The sequence below is a fragment of the Nothoprocta perdicaria genome, unplaced genomic scaffold (assembly GCF_003342845.1).
Source record: "Nothoprocta perdicaria isolate Ctin4 unplaced genomic scaffold, notPer1 scaffold_3, whole genome shotgun sequence".
In the NCBI taxonomy this organism is placed as follows: Eukaryota; Metazoa; Chordata; class Aves; order Tinamiformes; family Tinamidae; genus Nothoprocta; species Nothoprocta perdicaria.
The window spans coordinates 1010093-1030299 of NW_020455532.1; the positions used below are offsets into that span (position 1 = coordinate 1010093).

At 55.8% G+C, this 20207-nt stretch overlaps 1 protein-coding gene across 1 annotated transcript; it reads right to left on the bottom strand.

Annotated features, from left to right (window-relative positions):
- Positions 1-1447: 1447 nt before the first annotated feature.
- On the bottom strand, positions 1448-18629 carry HELZ2 (helicase with zinc finger 2). The gene is made up of 19 exons (XM_026041892.1): positions 17555-18629; positions 17287-17470; positions 17015-17122; positions 16018-16541; positions 14601-15233; positions 12684-13467; positions 12139-12214; positions 7048-10558; positions 6113-6198; positions 5575-5706; positions 5151-5315; positions 4748-4889; positions 4189-4305; positions 3725-3917; positions 3398-3532; positions 2917-3135; positions 2645-2801; positions 2006-2173; positions 1448-1838 (listed from the first exon to the last, which is right to left on the bottom strand). Exons 1-19 carry the CDS (start codon positions 18550-18552, stop codon positions 1714-1716), a joined length of 8457 nt encoding a protein of 2818 aa, XP_025897677.1. The 5' UTR covers positions 18553-18629; the 3' UTR covers positions 1448-1713.
- Positions 18630-20207: the final 1578 nt, after the last annotated feature.

The following is a 20207-nucleotide window of genomic DNA, read 5'->3' on the forward strand; positions in this document are numbered from 1 at the left end:
CAAGCTATATGCTAGTTATTACGCTTCAGGAACATAAGAGCAAGCCTGGGTAGTCTCTGGCGTACAGATCAAATCCATCAAATGTACAGGTGCAGGAAGGCAGCTTAAAATAGAGTGGAACAAATCTTCTCCATAGGTTCTTGAGTCTAGTTTAACTCAATCAGAGCATGGAAAGGGACACAGGATTCCTAATGGATCTTCCCAGACACAGCGCTTTCTTATTGCACGGTCCTTCACGTTGGGAAAATGGCCCTGCTGCATCCCTAGTGCAAACACAGCACCAAATTCATCCCTGCCACGACACCGCCGAGTCCTGGGCACCCATCATTTACGCCAGGGATGATTCTTGTCYCAGCACAACATCCATTTGGTGGGAAAAAAAAAAAAAGGAAAAAAAGGTGAAAAAAAAAGAAAAAAAGCCGTGATTGCATTTTGGCGTGGGCCCAGAGCCAGTCCCGGTGGCGGGGAGAGCTGAGGCAGGCACTTCATACATTCGGAACTGGGACGAGCTGAAAGGCGCGTCCCCGACACCGCCGCGCTGCGCGGAGCAGCTCCGGGTCCCGCTGCCCGCGCGGAGCAGCGGGGCGCCAAGGGCAAGCGCAGCCGACCCAGGGAACCACCACCTCCATTCACAGCAGTTTGGTTGCTTAAAATAAAGATAAAAACCCCATTATACACATACATGGCGCGATACGTGATTATCAAGTTTCCAGCGCTGCTCTGAAAAAGCTCAGGCCACCAACTGTGAGACAAAGTTCACAAAGTTAAAAGTTAATAAATTAGAAGCAGCTTTACAAAAATAGGGGTTAAGAAAAGGGTTTCTTACAGGAGGAGAAAAAATCAAATAAACCTCGGAACAGTTTCAAATACACTTACAAATTTCAAAGCTTCCTGGCAGGAGCAGTTCCCAGCTTTCATTAACATTATATGGTGAGGATAACTTCTTTTGTACAAAGGATAAGCAGATGTATTTACAAACTCAACTTGGCCTTGGCTCATAATATTTACACCATATTGTCTCAAGACTGTTCCATGTTTTCCTTCTCGCTTTCTTCATTAAAAAAAAATAAAAAGCTTTTCTGCTTTGAGAAATAAGCAGGCTTTAAAATTCCCTGGCCTTGGGTTTAAAATGAGCGGTAAAACTCCGAAGCTTTGGTCCTGGGTGGCAAATCACAGCTTGCCTTGCAGATGAGTCGAGCGCAGTCACTGAGATTGATGAGCGGAATGTGGCTTTGGTCCCCAACAAAAGCTGCACACAGGGACGGGACGGCGGCTCCGCTGAGCATCTCGCCATTAAAAAAATGCCAATATCACCGATGAAGCCACAAGCCCGTCTGTCCGTCCGTCCATCCATCCATCCATCCATCCATCCATCCATCCATCCATCCATGCCTCCATTCATGCATCCATCCATCCATGCATCCATCCATCCATGCATCCATGCATGCATCCATGCATGCATCCATGCATCCATGCATCCATCCATCCATTCCCGTGGCTTTTTGGTTCGCTAGAGCTGCAAGGTCCTGTCCAAAGGCTCACTGCTGGAAAACCCGGAGGGAAACCCGAAGCGCAGGCTGCAGCTGGAGGACACGTCCGCGTCCCTCGTGCCGCCTTCTGCTCCACGTCCCAATGGTGGCAAGAGGGCATCGTTCCGCAAGGCACACGCAGCGTGTCCGGGCACAGAGGGGCTCGCCGAGGTGTAATCCGTTCCTACCGGCGCACGGCTGGAGTCTTCCTGACGCAAATAGCTCGCGCTGTGGTATAGGAGTTGTGCTTTATGTAATGCTGAAGCAGCCTCCTCCACAGAGGGTTGCATTCCAGGAGGTAACGGTTTCCTGGAGATACAGGGAAGGGGACAGGGGGTTAGTGGCCACAAAAGGCTCGTACGACTCCATCAGAGCTGGAGCAGAGATATCTGGTCAGCAGTTATAGCCTCATGGTGCTGGATAACTCGCACGGCTCCTCTCCGAGCGCTGCTCTGTTTGCTGCCCACGTTACCCACCTATAATGCAGAGTCCTTCCTGAGCTCGGGTGATGCCCACATTGACCTGGTTTGGGTCAGTGACAAACCCCAGGAACTTCTTCTGCCAGCTTTTCGTGGGTTTTAGGTCAATCTCCGCGCGCGGACAGGAGCGCACAGTCGACATGATCACGTATCTCCACTCACTTCCTGGAAAGAAGGAATGGGAAAAGGGGGTTCACAAAGGAGCGTGTGACGGCGTCACTCGTTTCTGCACCACAACCCCCACAGAACAGCAAGCCATGGTTCAGGTTCCTCCAGCCCTGGAGGCTCTTTGACTCCAGGTTACTGCTCTCCACGTTATTGCGGCAGTTCTCTAGTACCCCCTTCAGATGCCCTTCGTATTGAAGCTACCTCTCTATTTCCATCGCTCTCTCCCTGCCTGAGCATTCCAAAGGCTTCCAAGGGATTCATTATGACCACAAATCGCCTGGAAATGTGGCCCGGCGACGCCTGCTGCACGGCTGAACGTCCCCGGCACCACATTTCCTTGTGTCAGGGATAAATTTCCTTGTGTTTGGGATAAATTTCCTTGCGTTTGGCATAAATCTCCTTGTGTTTGGGACAAATCGCTCTAATCCCCGGGCAGAGGGCCGACCCTTCGCTCCCCGCGGGCCCCACCTTGGCTCTTCATGACAGTGCACACGGTGACGCCGCGGACGCCCTCCTTCAGCAGCCGCTTGTTGATCTCGGACACCTGCGCGTTGTAGGGGCTCAGCACGGCGATGCTCTCYGGCCGGATGGTGCCATCTAGCGTCAGCTGCTTCGCCAGCCTCACCTGGGGACACGGAGTCCTGCTCATGGGGGAACCCACACCCGCACCCACAACAGCCCCCCGAAGGGCGAAGGACACGGGGGGCTACGCCAAGACCCTTCTGCTGGCCTCTGCTCACCGCCTGCTCCACTTCTTCTGGGTTAGCTTTGGAGTTCTCGTTTCCCTCTTCGGTGGACACCATGAGGCTCTGCTCCTTCCCCTCTATGTGCCCGAAGATGATGGGGCAGCACTTGTTGTCTCGGTGGCAGAAGACGCTGGCCTCACGGAGAAGCAAAGGGCACGTTTTGAGGTGCTTCTCATAAAACTCCTGGGATGGGAACTTGCAAATGTCTTTGTGCTGGTGGAGAAAAGGGGAGAAACTGAGATGACCAAACAAACACACGGAACTCGTCCACTCTCAGCTGCTTTTTGGGTAGGTTTCCCCAAACATGACTCTGCTCTACCTTGCCCCGCACAAGATGGATGGGCTCATTACCCCAGGAAGGGCAAGTGCTTGGGGAGAATGCTTCTCATTCTTGTCTTGTCTTGTCTTGTCTTGAGACAAGCCCTGAGAGCATCATTTACTGTGACGGAGAAAGAGCACCCAAGAAAAGCCTCACCATGCGGTACTGCGTGTCCAGCATCCAAGCCTGATTCCGGTAGCGCTCAAAGAGAGACATCTCCATGCCAAGACTCTTGCAGACATCGTTGTTGACCACGGGACGCAGCTGCTTATGATCTCCAAGCAAAACAACCTGGAACAGAGTAGATTCCTCAGCCCTGGGAGCAACGGCACGGGTGAACACTGATATATCATTACAGGTGCTATCAGCAACAACCTAAATGGTCTAAAGTTGGACGAGCAGGACAGTGAGAGGTGGAACGTGGGTGTAGGCTCAAGAGCTCCGAGCAACTGCCCCCGACATGCATCTTTGGAAGGCGCTCACCTTTTCCGCATACTTATGGCTGACCAAGGGGATGAGGGTCTCGGGCTCTGTGGACATGGCACACTCGTCTATGAGGATCTGCCTGATGTTCAGCTTCTCCAGGCACGCRGAGGACGCGGCGGAGCACGTGCACAGGATCACGTCGTGCCGCGCGAGCTCGTGCCCACGGGCAGCTGACAACGTATTTTTGTACCTGGTGGGCAACGCAAGGACAGCAGGTCATGCACATGGGAAACACCTCCGGGTTTCGAGTGCAGGAACCAGTCTGGAATGAACTAGAAACCCCATGAGTTTCATGGAGCTCTAAGAGAGCTCTACCTGGAAACTGCAGCCCAAACTAGTTCTTATCAGGGAAGACTGTTGCCCTCTGCTGCTTTGGGCAGCACTTCTTTAATGGTGGGATACCATTAAATGGTGGGATGGCCATAAGGGGCCATCTCTCACCAGGGTCTCTTTCTACTCACCGTTTGATCTCTTCTTCTGATATCTCATCTCCTCTCCTCACCCGTTCATCAAAATCACAGATCTCCTTCCAAAACGGGTTGGGTGGCCGTCGGATCCGATGATGCAGGATTATTTCACTGAATAAAGAGTCATTTTTTTTGCTTTTACTTGACATACTTTCCACACAGAGACCCAAATTATCTCCTCTACACTGCAGTACACAACCCCTGTCTATGTGCAAAAACTAATTTGGCTACAAAAAAGTCACAGACATTTCCATCTTGATAGGCCTTAGGCTTAGCTGAGGGTACAAAACATACCATCTTCTTTTTCTTAAAACAGTTACTAGTAAAGAAGTAATGAAGAGATTTTTAGAGCTGTTTCAAAGAAAGATGAAAACATGTAGGATGTTTTCAACAGTCTGGGTACCGTGGTCAAGTGCTATGTTAGAATATATACTTTCTTATTAATAAAAATAAGCCCAGGTCTGCCACAACCAACCGGAGCAGGACTCTGCTCCATCATCTCCCAGAGACACCAGCACTGCTCCACAGAGCCCGTGGTGCCCCAAACTCCTACCTGAGCTCATGCTTCGGTTTTGCATCCCGCAAGATTTTGCGGGAGAAGTGCCGGTTGCTCCCTGGGTACGGGTATTCCAGTGTCTCAATTGCCTCACCATAAACCCTCAAGGGTCTCAGCTCCTTCATCTTCATCAGCAGCTCTGGGGAAGGAGAACAGATCTGTTAAGACAATACCAGAAACCCAGCGCTCTGCTCGAGATGCCCAATGTTCACCACACACCAGCCCTTCCTCCCCACCGCCTGCTCATCAACCCCAACCTCAGTTGTCCACTCCCTTCAGTGATGGGTCTGCTCCCGACATCAGGCTAAGCTTTTTGCCACTCCTGCCTCCCAGCTTCCTAATCACAGGCACTTGTTCCCCCTGCTTTAAGCTCCCTTAGAGACTTAGAACATATAATTACCAGCAACAACATCCACAGACTTGTTGGATGGGCCACAGTACAAGATATACTTGTTGCCTTTGTCCTCTTCATCCAAGCGCTGTGGTTTCTCCTTCTCAATGGTCTCCTGGTTCAGCTCATGGAACCAGTAGACAATGTGACTTCCAACAACCGTTTTCCCTGTGCCTAAGAAAGAAGGTTGAGGAGACTTTAATGACTGCCCTGCCCCCTTGGTCTAGTTCAACGTCCAACGTTGAGATTCCAGAATCCAGGAGATAGCCTTGAACAGTTGTGTGTGATGCCAACTCACTTTGCCTTCCCCTCTCTCATCAAGGGTCTCAAGGATATCAGAGTTATCCCACTCTCCTCCCAGAAAAGCAACAGACTAGTTCTCACCTGCTTGAACAACAAGTGACATGGACAGGTGCCCTCCCCTCCTCCTCACCTGGTGGCCCTTGGATGAGCGTGAAGGATTTCTTCAGAGCATTTAGAATTGCCTGGTTCTGACTCTGGTTGAGCTTCCTTTGACTTCCCGGGAGATCAAAGGTTTTTTGCGCCAAGAGTCTGGATGTTATCACTGTTTTGGTAAAAGGACAAGAAAGGAATTGTAAAGAATGGTACTGAAGGGAGCACCCAGACAGCTCAACGGGAGGAGGCAGCGGGTACCCACCATCGTRCCCCAATTACAAGACCTCTCAGGTGCAACCTTTGTCTCATGACAGTAAGTTCTGCCCAAAAAAACCTTCTCTGTGAGACCAGGAGATGAAAACACCCCCTGCCTCAGGCTCCAGCATGGCAGCCTGCACCCGCTTCATCTTTTAATCTTTATTCTGGCTGCGTTATAGCATCTCCCCAGCCCTTGCCGGGGAACCTCCTAGCTAAAGAGGAGTGTGAGCTCTGCAGCGTGATCCCCACGCCAATGACCCTTCCTGGCCAGAGGCAAGTAGCCATAGTGAAAATAAATAAATAGGATTTGTTCCTACCTTTTTTAGGAGGATTGTGGTTTAGTGCGATGCTTTTGGCAAGGTCGGAGGCATACTTGAGCTTCCAAATTGCATTTTCTTTTCGTCTGATGGACAGGGAAAAAAAAAAAAAAGAATGAATGAAATGTGGCGCTAAAAAAAAAAAAATAATATTACACAATTCTATAGGCAATTGTTATATTTATTCTCTCTCTGCTTTGGTCTTGCATCAAATCCTTTCCCAAAGAGCTTAAAACAATTTGCATATGTGTCTTATTCTGCTGCTTCATATCCGTGACTATTTCTCAACCGTGTGAGGAGCTGAGCCTGCAGACACGCTGTGAGTGAGGAGCACAACTTGAGTCCCAACTCCATTTCATTATGTCTGCACTCCCTTTCATTGGAYTAGTTTCCATTTTTTCCCAAAATTCAAGACACAAAGGGAACCAGACGCTGCCCTGAGGAAAGCCACRGCAATTAGGGGGCAATTCTCGGTCCATACCGAGCACAAAGAAAGGCAAAATAGACATCAGCTCTAATAGCAGCAGATCATGCTCCAGAGCAACAACAAAGGAAAACGAAGGGGAAGGGAAATGTGGGAATACCTGCCTGGCAAAACCCCCGAGCGGGGTTTCACACTGCCTTCTATGACTCATATTGCAGCAATTCACTAGCATAAAAGCAGAAGTCCTGTGCAACTCCAGCACGGCCCCTTGTCACCCCATTCTCAAGGTCTTCCAGGAGAGCATGAAGGCATCTGCAGAAATGCAGCAATCCCCACGGAACGCCCATGCCCCAGCAGCATAAGCTGCCCAGAAGCTCGATAAAGACATATTTTCAGAGGATCGCCCATACCGCGGAGCAGAACTCATTGGGTTCGGCAGAGAAGGTTTGTGAAGCTGTTACCCTGTTGGGACCAAAAGGTTAAGTGCAGAACTAATGCTAAGAACACTTACACATCGGGCAGCATCTTTGGAATGAGCTCCACCGTGAACCTGGCAGACTCCAGTGAGATTTCCAGGGGAATGTTCTCCATAGACATATTGTGGATGTAAAAATTCAAGGTCCTCACGCTACTGCGGTCCGATTTCTCCTCGTCGCTGGCCTCTTCCATGAGCCCATGCGCCACCCAGGTGTACGTATCCGGATCGAGCACCAGCTTGCTCTCCGGCCTGTCCTTGTGAAAGAAAGTCAGGTTCTGGAGGCCGTGGCTGAGACATTCCTCATCGCTCTCAAAGCCCTCGAGGTCCAGCCCACTCAAGCGAATGCACAGGTAGCAGTGGTTGAAGTCCACCTCAATGCAGCAGTCTTTCAGAAAGCTTTTGGCCAGCGAGAAGGTCCCTTGCAGTTGCCCTTTGCCCGTTCTTTGCTTCGCCCAGGTTATTTTGACGTGGTGGAGGATGATGGAGTCATTTTCGGCCACGGCGCACGAGGCCGACTCCATGGCGCTCATCGGCATCCACACCTTGTTATACTCCACCGCGCTCTTGTACTTCTCCTTGGAGGACTGAAGGGCGTACTCAGAGAAGCAGTCGATGGGCTTCTCCGTGTGCTGCAGGCAGATGTCAAAGCCCGGCGTGACAGACCACAGCTGCACGAAGGGCACCAGGAAGCCGCGGTACACGTCCGTGGTGAGCTGGAAGTGCAGCGCGTCGCCCGCCTGCAGCTCCAGCGACAGCTCCACGTAGTGCGAGCAGGAGCTTCTCCTGAGCCAGCCCACCCGCCGCCTGCCGCGGTCCTCCCCGCTGCGGAGCAGGGGAGCCACGTTCTCAAACTGCTCCCTTCTGATGGCCAACAGCACGTGCTGCCAAACTTCGGCATCGAAGAGGGTGATGCTTTGGTCGTAGAGAGGTCCCTCCTTCAGGCCGTGCTCCTTCTTCTGCTCCACCGAATAGACCCTCCTCTTCCACAGGAGCCTCATGCTGTTCTGCTCCTCGTTGAACAYGGGCTGCTCTACCAGCTGAAGAGCCCTGTAGTTAATTAGCTGGGGATCAGGAAGAGTCTCTCTGTTCAGCGGAAACAAGGCCTTGAAGTGCTTGTTCATGGCTTCGATATCCACCACAAAGGCGACCTTCTGCAGGACTTGCAGCTTGAGCTGAGTGGCCATCTGCAGAGAGCGGGCCCTCTTCTCGTACATCACGGCCCGGGAATTCTTCCTGTTGAAGTCGTGACAGAGAAACTCAATGTCCTCCAAAGAATAGGCCACGGGCTTCTTGCAGAGCACGGAACGCAGGTGCCGCTGCAGCACCACGTCCATGTAGCGGCGGATGGGAGAGGAGGCCCAGGTGTAGGAGTCGACGTGCAAGGAGTAATGGCCCGATTTGGACTGGGGGCTGGAGTTGGAGCGGCAGAAATACGAGCGGCCCAGCAGCCTCCTGAACTCGAGCGCCACGGGCGCCAGCTTCGGGTGGATGTCGTCCGTGACAATGAGGTCCAGCATCTTGTGCAGGTCGCAGTCCTCAGCAGCGGACTGCAGGTGCTCCCAAAGCGGGGTCAGGAGGCTGAACTTGGATTCTTTCAATGAGATTTGCCTGGGAGGCACCTCCTGGAGATGGTGTGAGAGGTGGATGGACAGAGGGATTATGTGGCTGTACTTGCTTCTCATGAGCGCGACCTGCTGCAGGTTGGGCTCGCTCTGACACCGGAGGGGAGTGACGCTTCTGGTGTCCTCCTGGTTGGTGAGGAACTCCGCCACAAAGCTGTTGAACATAATCATGAACTCCTCTATCATCTGATGGGAACCTCTGCTACCCGGGGAGCTTTCCTCATCCAGCTGGTCGTAGAAACAGTCCTCCTGCAGACGAAACTTCCTGTGGACCCTGGAGAAGTGATAGGCCACGGCCAAGCAGTCCTCCAGGGTATCAAAGCAGAGGTTCTCCGCACCTCCTTTGTAGCGGCTCTTAATGAGGAGCTCTGCCTCTTCGTAGGAGAGCTGCCGGTCCGAGCGGATCACGCACACCGTGAGGTTCCCCTTCATCATGGTATCCGTCTGCTTTTCCACGGTGACAAACAGCGAGATCACGCGGCGCTCCTCCCGCGGCAGGAGGCTGCAGATCTCCTGGCTAATCCGAGGTGGGAACATGCACAGCGGGTCCCGTTTGGGTGCATAGTAGGTGGCACCCCGTTTCTTCGCTTCTGCGTCCAAGGCACTGCCTTTGGGGATGATGCCGGCCACATCTGCGATGTGGATCCCAATCTCGTAATGCTCTCCAAGGTCCCGAACGCTGATAGCATCGTCTAAATCCTTAGCCCCTTGGGGGTCAACAGTGAAGGTCAGGTAGCTCCGACAGTCCTTCAGGTTTTCCTTGAGGACATTAGGTTTGCTGGAGGTGTATCTGGCTAATTCCTTGGTAACAGCAGCTGGATATTTATTTTCCAAACCATACTCCATATCAAGCACCTTTAGACCTTCTTCCAGGGTCAAGGCAATGTGCAGAATCTCAGTTATTATCCCCAGAGGGTAGTAAAAGCCCTCCCGCCAGGAGATGATCTGGACGCAGAAGAGCTGGCACCTCCTCGTGCTCTGGCCGATCCTCTCGCAGCTCACCACCCTGTACTTGCCGTTGACGAGCCTGCGGATGGGAATGGCATCCGGCTTCTCTCGCAGCCCGGGGACAAATATCTTGGTGACGGTGCGGTCGATGGGGATCATGACRCGGGGATCAAACTCATCCATCATGCAGATGAAGGTGCGCTCCCTCTCGGCACGCTTTAGGATGCCCACCACCTTCCCTTGCGGGCGGAGGCAGCCGCTCTCGGCCGTGTTGCTCTGCAGGAGCTCCACCAGCACCTCATCGCCCGTGAAGGCCGTCCCGCAGTGAACTCTGCCTTTGATCTGAATGCTCATSGGCGGGAAGTCATTGAGGGTGAAGGCAGAAGCTCTGTCAAACCCCTCCTTGATCAACTCGCACCTCTTGTACATTTTAGGGTGCATGTGGAGATACTCCTGCATCATCCGAGAGGAGAAGTTGACGTATTCCCGCTTATCGTCCTGCTGGTTTGAAACCTCAGTCTTCACGTTCAGCAGCCCTTCTTCAGACACCGTCACCAGGACGTTCTTGCTCTCATCCAACAGCTCCTGGAGAATGGGATCATCGGGGTTTATGCTCTCGGCCTCAGAGCTCCAGGAATCGCTGTCACTGTCCTCCTCRTCCCTGTCGGGGCTCCTCCTGCGCCAGCTCTCCTGGTCATAGGCAGCCTGTTTGATCTGCGCCATGGTCAGGTTCTCGGGCGTCGCGCTGCCCTTCTCGATGCACTCCTGGATGAAGTGCTTCCACACCTTGCTGCACTGGCCGTGCGAACACAGGGCCACGGCATCCCCCACCACAACCACCAGCGACTGAGCCCTCGTCATGATGGTGTTGAGCACTCTGGCCTCGTTGAAGAACTCCAGGTGGTGGGAGGCCGAGATGCGCAGGCTCTCGCTCGTGTGGACCGTGCTGATGATGATGACCCGAAACTCGCGCCCTGCGTGGGAGGGGACAAGGGACAAGTCAGTCACGGGGTCCCAAGGGGAAGACCCTGTCTGGCTGCCATGCATCTCTGCACTCCTACCCTGCCTTACGTGGTTGATAGAACCTCATTTGCCCGAGTCCCAGAAATCTATAGATTCTATAGAAAGCGGGACCCAGGGATCACGAGGATCTTCCTGGGTGAGCCTGGACACACACCATGGGGACACTGCTGTGCAAGCACCACGCAAGGGACAGAAGCATGCGGAAAGAGACAGGACAGGACAGGACAGGACAGGACAGGACAGGACAGGACAGCCAACTGGTGCAGCACTGAGCACTCATGGGCCCGCACTGCACTCACAGCACCACCAGCATTCCTCCCCAAACAAGGGGAGTCTTCTGTGAACCCCAAATTCCTGGGGGAAACGAGGATTTTGCGGGAACAAGAGCAGTGACCGTTCTCAAGGACAGCTCTGCTGGCTGATCACACTGGGAACAGCAAACAGCGAGAGCATCCTAGTGACTGCAGAGCTGAAAAGAGGCCGGGAGGAAGGGGTGTGGAGATCAGAAACACGCCCCAGCGGTCAGTTACTCTCGCCATGAGCCATCCCAGCTGTACAATAAAAATATATAAATAAATAAAAGCACCTATGAGTCATAAGCTAAGGCCYTGAAGACAAAAACAACCCCATCGCTCTCTCCTCATCAAGTGTGTTGGATTCCTTTAGCTGTTCTGCAGTTGGTACCCACAGGACGTCTTGGTTTGAATTCATTTTTATTATGAGCCTCCCTCACTGGCACCGGGGCCTTCACATGATTCACACATGCCCAAGTCTCTGGGATGCTTTAAGCGAGTGCTTTTCTGCTGGCACAAGCCAGGGTTACCCCAGATCAGTTCCCACTTACAGGGTTTTCACCCTCCTACAAAGTCACATCCATAAATTTTACCAAGTTGACAGTTGGGTAGAGAGATAGTTCAGTGTGAAACCCTATTCACTAAGCAAAGAATTCAAGTACCAAGCAGAACAGGATGGAAATCAGCCCGACGTGCTCCACACGTGCACTCCTAATCAACACGGACCTCAACATGGACCACAGCAGCTTGCTGCCAGCATCTGGAGCAGTGGGAAGGGTTGGGGAGCTCTGCCCAGCAGCATGACGTGCACTCACACGGAGTATTTTGCCCCGAGATCAAGAGGGATAGATACTTTGCATGGAAGTGCATGTATGGACACATGCTAGATGAGCTTCAAAAAGCTGGAGCACCCACGTATAAGGGATGTGCACAAGGGCACGTGGCCAGCAGCTGGAAAGCAGGCCCAGCAAAGAGAGCAGCCAGAAGAATCCCTCATGCTAGCCATGAGGAAGTGCACGCCAAGAGCCATTTCCTCAGTCTTCCTCACTAAAATGCCAAAGGGAGAGCTGATAAARGTTAAGATGTCAGAAGGACATCAGCTAATGACCCAGCGTCTGCTCCCACTGCCATTGCATCTAGCTGCAGCAGACCCTTCTGTCTACTGACACAACTGGAAAAGCTCTCCCTGGAGCACAGGAGACCTCCAGGCACCAACAACCACCGAACAAAGCACAAACCTGGCAAGTTTTCATAGTTTTCTACCATTATGTCTTGCAGGTGCTTCCTCCTCAGCTCTTGCCTGGTTGCAGAAACCTAGTAAGAAAGAGAGGGTCACAAACCCGAGGGCAGTTTCAGGTCCCCACTCACTCCCCAATCTCCAAGCTCCCCGCACCCTCAGCACTACAGACACGTCCTCCTCATCTTCAGGTTCCCCAGGAAAGTCACTGGACCGCATATTACATGTCCCGTGCTGATTTTGGTCTACCTTCCCAGGCTGACCTACAGCTAACCTGCTCAGAGGATGCCACAAGAAATCCTGAACTAAACCATCCCACCACGAGGCATCTCTGCTCTGACTCCCGTTCCATGATACTAAATGGATCATGCCTAGGAAAACACACCATTGGTATGAAAGATTCACAGGTTCTCCACCTCTGCAAGCAGGAGAGAGGTAGGTTTATCATAAAGAGAGCTCAGCTTCTCCTAGGAGCACCTAGAGAGTGTTGAGAGTGGTGCCTGCATATCCCCTTCCACCGAGGAACATGTGGTTCCCCCTACACACCTGCGTCCCATGGGAGACGACACAGATCTTCTTCATATTCTGGACACCCCACTCATCCGGCCACCTCTCCAATATCTCCTGCACTTTCTCAATCACTTGCGTTATCTCCGAGGTGTTATGCCAGGAGATCATGGACATGTCCCTTTCAGCTCTGCCGGGCACGTGGCAGAACATGAGGGGGTACATCTCCGGGTGGGGCAAGATGTTCCCACTGGCTTGGATGGCATTGCCTTTGCCCACGTAGAAGTGCTTGGAGACAAACTCAATTATGCCCGCGGTGGATCGATAATTCTCATTGAAGATGATCCTGCTCTTYGTGGCCACTTCATGTCTCTCCTTCTGGTAGAACTGGAAGAGCCGGTTTAACAGGGTGTGATCAGCRGACTGTCCATCCCTGACGCAGAACAGCTTCGGGGTTATCTGCATGTGGTCCCCAGCTAGGACAATCCGAGTCTCAAAAGTGGCGTACGAAAGGGGAACCAAAGCTTCGCACTCCAGCATCTGAGCAGCCTCGTCGATCATGATGTGAGTGAAGTAACCCGGGGGCACCTTCAGGTTCTTCGAGAGCATGGAGGTGGTTATGATGATGCGGTGCCTGTCAATCTCCTCTTTGGTGGGGTGCCTGAAGGAGTGCTGGTCCGCAGAAAGGCAGCAGTACATCTGAGTGATGGCATCTGTCATGCTGACGGGGCGGTCGGTGGAAATAATCCTCAAGGGAACGGCCCATGGGCGCCCCTTGGTCACATAGTTGTGGAAATACTCCCGGATGTAGATGTCAGCAGCACTGGACAGGAAGAAGAGGAGAAACCAGCACGTAATTTAAGTGTTGTTCTTATACAAGACCCTCACTCCAATGCACTATTTAATCATTCGTCAACAACGGGCCAAAATCACCCCCAGCTTTAGCTGACAGCTCTTCAAAAGGGGCATTCACATACGTGCAAAGTAGCCTGCATTTACACAGCCACCAATTCCGAGCATATTTTGGGAGTTYTGCTTAAAATAGGCATTGGTGCCAGGGGTCGATGAGCGGTGAGGTACCTGTCAATGCTCACGAGGAGCTGGCATTCCAAATGTGGCGTGTCCAGCAAAATATCTGGGCCTGCTCTAGGTGTCCCGGCTTGAGCAGGAAGGTTGGACTAGATGATCCCTAGAGGTCCCTTCCAACCTTAACCATTCTGGGATTCTGTGATCCGTAGGAGACCACGGGAGCTCACAGGAGATGGTAGGAGCTGCACACCAATGCGCAGTTCACCTCCCTTTTGACAGCTCATCTCGGGTGGATGGTGCAGGATGGACCCCGAGCAAGCGCCAGTGCAAGCAGGCAGCCTGCAGCCGGCTAAGATTAGAAGCTACCATTTATTATACATTAAAAACTAAGGCAAGAGCAGCCTGCAGGAAAGGCTGTGGACATCCTTCCGAGCACAACTGCTCTAATTTTAACAGTCCTGGCCTGGATTCTCGCAAGGCAGATCCAACAGCAGTCAGGCCAGATCTACATTTGCCTCTTCCCCAAGTYCTCTTTGGGAAAGTCAAAACATTGACATGTGCAAGAGCTCAACACTTTTCAAGGGGGTATGGCACCATCACAACAAGCCTAGCGGATGGCTTTCCACGCCTTCTGCTGCACAGGAAGGGCCAGAAAGAAGAAAGCAACCATCTTTCCATCCCCATCTCACAACCAAGCAGGAACATGCTAACTTTCCACAAACACTTCCAYCCAAGCCAGGCTCCTTTCTAGCAGGAGGGCTAGAACAATTGATTTAAACAGTTGAATTTTATTAATTGATGTATATATTAAGAAAAGGCCAGATTAGCTCCACCTCTGGCTCTCCCTTTGTCCCCTCACACGTGCCCTGACCCGGCAGAGGAACCAGGCCCTGACTCCGGTTTCCTCTTCTCCTCCGCCCTGCTAACCTGTTGGTGTGCGTGCAGATGAGCACCCGCGCGTTGGGCTGCCTGAGKATCTCCATGGTGGCCATGGCCAAGGTGAACGTCTTCCCCGTGCCGAAAGGGCCGTAGATGAGCAGGGGTGGGATCTGGCGGCTGCTGACCGCTTTGCCTGTGATGAAGGAGATGGCCAGTTTCTGCTTGCTGTTCCCCTTCTGGGACACCTCGAGTGAATAGGGGACGGAACAATCGGCGACATCAGGTAGGACCAGCTTCTCATCCAAGAGGCGGTCAACAGCATGGTGCCACTGGCGGAACAGCAGCCGGTCGATTTGGAACTGGATCTCCACGTTGTGGGAGGTGTCTGGCTTGAAGTCCAGCTCGGAGCAGCATCTCTTTGGTATCTGCAGCCAGATAGTGTTCTCCGTTGTGGCTTTATTCTCCACGCCAACTTCATAAACCCGATTGTTTATTGGGGGGTTAAGTGCCAGATAAGCCGTGGGCACAGACCTGTTCAGCAGATACCCCTCGTCCGTGTCTGGTGAGAGGTTGTAAGGGGTAGGCACTTTAGCAAACAGCTCACCCGACTGGGCAAACTTCATGCCCATAGAAAGGTGTTGCAGCATCGGGGTCAGCAAGATGAAGACTCGGAGGTTAAGCCTGAAAGGTGAGAACATCCAAATTAAGAGAACTGGCTGATGACTTCATCAGTAATTGTCCTCCCTACTGCAGRGAAGCAACTGCCACTTGCGCCCAGGAGAGCCTGCCGACTACCTCAGTTCGGGGACAGGAACCCTGCTTCTACTCAAACCACATCCACGAAGACGCAGCCCTTCCCCACCTCTCACTGCCTGGCAAGACACCTTTCCTGGCAGCTTTCCAATTGCCTGGCAAGGTCCCAAGGTGCTTGAGGAGCCATCCCAGACGAGATGGAAACTAGATCTTCAGGAGCTGCCTGGCCCCAAGGACAGTGTTAGCAAACTGACTTGAGTGAGTCAAACTTGACTGAGCTGGGCCTGTTTAGCCTAGAGAAGAGGGAATGAGAGAGGGAATATGATCAACATGTACAAGTTGATGAAGGGGCAATGTAGGGGGGAAGGGGCCAAGCTCTTCTCAGTGGTGGCCAGTGACAGGACAAGGGGAAATGGGTGCAAACTGCAACAYAGGAAGCTCCATCTCCATATGAGGAAGAACTTCACTGTGAGGTGACAGAGCCCTGGCACAGGCTGCCCAGGGAGGTTGTGGAGTCTCCTTCTCKGGAGGTCTTCAAAACCCACCTGGATGCCACCCTGTGCCGCATGCTCTGAGTGTCCCTGCTTGAATGGGAAGGTTGGACTAGATCATCTCTASAGGTCCCTTCCAACCCTGAACGTTCTGTGATTCTGCGAAAGGGTCTGCGATGCAGAGCTASGAGGAGCCACGTGGACACCCAGCAGGCACTTACTTGGCAATGAGAGCCTGCTCGGCCTCTTCCTCCCTGAAGAGGAAGTCRTGCATCCTCTCCCTATAGGTGAGCCGAGTGATGGGGCCGTTGGCTGCGCCCTTGTGCCGGGCGCTCAGGGAAAGCGCCGGCGCTTTGTATCTGGCCAGCAGATCGACGTCGTCGCTGGTGCGCAGCACGCTGGGGATGACCAYGCGGTTCCCGCTGTGCCACTGCTCGAAGTCCACGGCGCGGCCGCCCTCGCCGCTGCCCGCGCTCTGCCACGGCAGCTCCCGCCGGCCCACCCTGGCCTTGATCTTCCGGATGAGCACGGGGCGGCTGTCGAAGTCAAAGGCCACCCACTGCTCGAAGACGCCCAGCGTGCAGCACTCCATGCACACCTCCACCAGGGAGGTGTTGGGGCACGAGGGCAGCGTGCCCACGAGCTCCCCGCGCACGTACTGCAGGCCCTGCGGGAATCCGTCCACCGAGAGGTAGAAGGAGACGCCGGGCTCCCTCTTCAGCAGCGCCACGTGCTTCAGAGGCATCTGCGGGGGACAGGGCGAGAGGACACCGTGACGCCTCCCTCCTCGGGGGCCGCTCGATGGACCCAGCGGYCCGTGGGATCTTCCCAGGGGCGTTTCCTATTCCCAAGGGCAGAGCACCCCGCCGAGCTCTTGGAATGCACCAGAATGGAACCTACTCCTCGCACGATCCCATAGCAATTACTTTTAAAAGTAACTGTAAAAGTAATTTAGATTTCAGCTGTGTAAGAGACTCTTCCATAAGTGGGAAATCCCGTGAGCTGGCAGGAAAGTCAGACCCGGCCCCTTGTCCCCGGCTCCCAACACACTCCAGCAGGAGGGTGACCGAATCCTGCTCTTTCTGACCACAGCCAGGACATGTTGAGAGCAGCTGGGCACCCACTGGGGACTCAGGGCACGAGAAGAGACAGGGGACTCAGGTGACAAGTCRGGTGAGGACCCCACGCAGCCCCCCAGACCCACGGAGCTGAGCTTACTTGGGAGTGAACTCGGAATTTCCACCGGTATTTCATCCTCCTGTCCTCGGAATGCACCTGCAAGGGCTGCTCACAYGTGGCCCGAACGCCGTCGACGTGCTCAGACATCTACAGGAGGCACAAGAGGAGCGGGGGGATGAGGACAATGCTCCGGGGACAAACTGCAGAGCCCTGACATTCCCTCCCCGGGTTCTCACCCCAGAGACCTCCCAGATCCGGAGCACCCCACGCCGGAAAACCGAGCTGCTTCCCTCCCTTCRGCCAGCACTTACGATGAACACCTCGTTGGAGGATTTCTGGTACTCGTCGATGAGGCGGCTCTGGTAGGACACGAGCCCGTCCTTCAGCGCCTGCTTCTTCTTCCTCGTGGCAACCTTCACCCTCTGGATCCACTCCTGCAGCTCCTCGGCCGAATGCGCCTTGGTGCAGCCGTCGCCGAACTCGCACACGTCCACCCTGCGAGGGGAGAGAAGCCGTGGGGCTGYGAGCGGGGCCGGGCAGCGCCGACACCCCCAGCGCGGGGCTGCCGCTCGCGCCTACCTGCTGCACAGCGAGAAGGTGGCGAGGCCGAGCGGCGGCGCGCGGTGCGCCCACTGCACCGTGCCGTCGGCCGCCAGCATCTGCGCGTGCTCCAGCGAGGCGCAGTGGCTCTCGAAGGCCTCCCGCGAGCCGAAGGTGACGAGGCAGACGCGGCAGTAGAAGTGGAGCGTGGYGGCGGCGGCGGGCGGCGCGCGGCCCTCGGCGGCGGGCGGCAGCAGCTCGGCGCGCGCCAGCCCGCGCTCCCGCTCGGCGCGCCACACGGCCAGCTCCACGTCGCTGTGCGCGTAGTTGCAGCGGCGCGGGCTGTGCTTGCAGGGCTCGCCGCGGCTCACGTAGCGGCAGTAGGTGAGCGCCGGCACGAACTCGGGGCAGGGGCGCACGGCCGTGTACTGCCGCCGCCGCCGGCTGTCCGACACCACGTGCACCAGCAGCGGCTCCCAGGCGCCGTGCTGCTCGCAGAGGCGCGCGGGGCCGCCCGCGCGGATGCGCTGCGGGCTCCCGAAGAAGCAGCGCTTGCAGATCTCCTGGAAGCAGCCGCCGAACTCGCTGCGGATGTCGGCGGCGGCGCCGGGCGCCTCGGGCGGCTCGCCGGCGCCGGGGCAGGCGGCCAGCTGGGCGCGCAGCACGGCCGCCTTCAGCGCGCGCCGCTCCAGCTCGTGCTCGCGCTCGAAGTTCCACACGAGCGCCTCCTCGGCGCTCCAGGCGAACGTGCACAGGCCCTTGTGCTTGCTGCAGCCCAAGCCCAGCACGTAGTAGCGGCACACGGCGTAGCGCGCCGGTGTGGGGAAGCCGGGCCGCCGCGACACCTTCCTCCACGCGGCGCTCCTCTTGCTGCGGCGCCGCGCCAGCAGGATCTCGTGCATGCAGCGGTGCTCCACATCCTTGAGGCGGTAGGTGATCTCGTTCTCCTTCACGCTGCACTTGGAGCACACCAGGCACAGCTCCAGCTGCYGCCGCAGGCTCTCCAGCGGCACCGAGAGCCCGTTGGCCACGGGCATCGTGGGGGCGGCCGGGCGGTATCCGCGTGGAGAATTCCTACGGGTGGCTGATGCCGGGCTCCRGAGGCGCCATGGAGCGGCTGCGTCCTAGCGGGCTACGTCGCTGCCGCCCATGGGTGCCCRCTCGCAGGGCCTGGCAAGAAGAGGAGCGAGCTGGTTAGCGGGAAGCATGAGCCTCTCCCTTCGCTGCAGACACTCGGGGACGTCCTGGTGCTTGCCGCGAGCACCAGGAGCCGCAGCAGGAAAGGCAGCAGAGCCCAAGTGGGAGCAAGAGGCTCGGGGACCCGCTCATCGGCCACGAACCGGGCACGGCGCCGAGCGGAGCAGCCTCCTCCAGCCCCGGCTGCTGACCCGGCTTCCTCTGCCCTTCCCTTCCCCACTTCCTCCTGCCGCCAACTTCTCCTTTCTCCTTTCCTGCTGTCTGTCCTCAGCCCTTCCTCTTCCTGGGACTCGGCGGGGCAGCCCCGGAGGGAAAACCCCAGGCCAGGCAGCCTCTCCGCCCCTCGTTGGGGGAACCCCCAGGATCACCAACACGACAGTCCCTTGGTGCTCCCGCACGGGCACCGATGCCCACATCGTGTGCAGGGGCAGTGTTTTGGTCCCCACCTCATTGCTGGACCCGCTGCAGCCAGCCCAGGAGCTCCGAGCGCCAACACGGGGCTGCGATGGGTCGGGAGCATTTTGCAAGCAGCTCCCTGCCGCCCCAGGGCTGGCAGCACCCTGGCAAAGGGCTTTAGCTCCTCATTCCAACAGTTGTTTGCCCACCCGTGGGGCAGTCGGCCTGAAGCAGGAGCTGCTGCTCCAGCAGTGGCTGCAGATGCAGCCGGGGCAGCAAAGCACCGAGCCGAAACATCCCGAGGGAACAGCCCCGCGCCACGGCGCGCATTGGGACCTGCTGGCACCACGTCCCCGTGTGCCCTTGGCCACCAAGCCAAGGAAGAGGCCACCTCCTCCCGGCTCCCGCGGCTGGGGCGCTCGCCGTCTTCCCGGGTCCGGCAGAAATCCCGGCTCCGCGCAGCGCCGCCGCCTTGCTCGGAGCGCGCGGGAGCAGCGCGCGGGAGCAGCGCTGCCGTCCCTCTCCGGAGATCCAGTTCGCTGTGCCGCGGCTGCAGGGCTCCGGAGCGAGCGCTAGCTCAGCCCTGACTCAGCCCTGCCTGTTTACTCAGGGCCCTGCTGAAGGCCCTTGCAAGGGGAGGCCGCGCCGGCCGCGGTCGCACCCCCTGCCCGGGCTCCGTGCATCGCCCAGACCCACGGAACGAGGGGCAGGACCCCCTGCGCATGCAGTGTCACCCCGCACAGCGTCACACAGTCCCAAACGTGGCACCTCAACTGCTGCGGAGCTGCTGGCTGCGAAGCCGCCAGTGCCGAGGACGGCAGCGATGCCCGGCGGGTGGCCGAGCACTGCGTGCAAGGGGACGGGTTGGCCACGGGGGCTCCTTAAGGCAGAGAAAGAGCATTTGTGCAACCGGCAGCTGCCCAGCACGTTGCACGGATGTGGACACGCTTTGGGGCACACCGGTGGCAGGTTCGGGCCGTTTGCTGGTGCTGCAAGCACGGAGAGCTGTATCTCTGCTGGAGATGCTGAAACTCAAGCCCAGTTTTAACCAAATCCAGCAACAACCTGTGAGCTGCGGGGGAGCTAAAGGACACAGCAG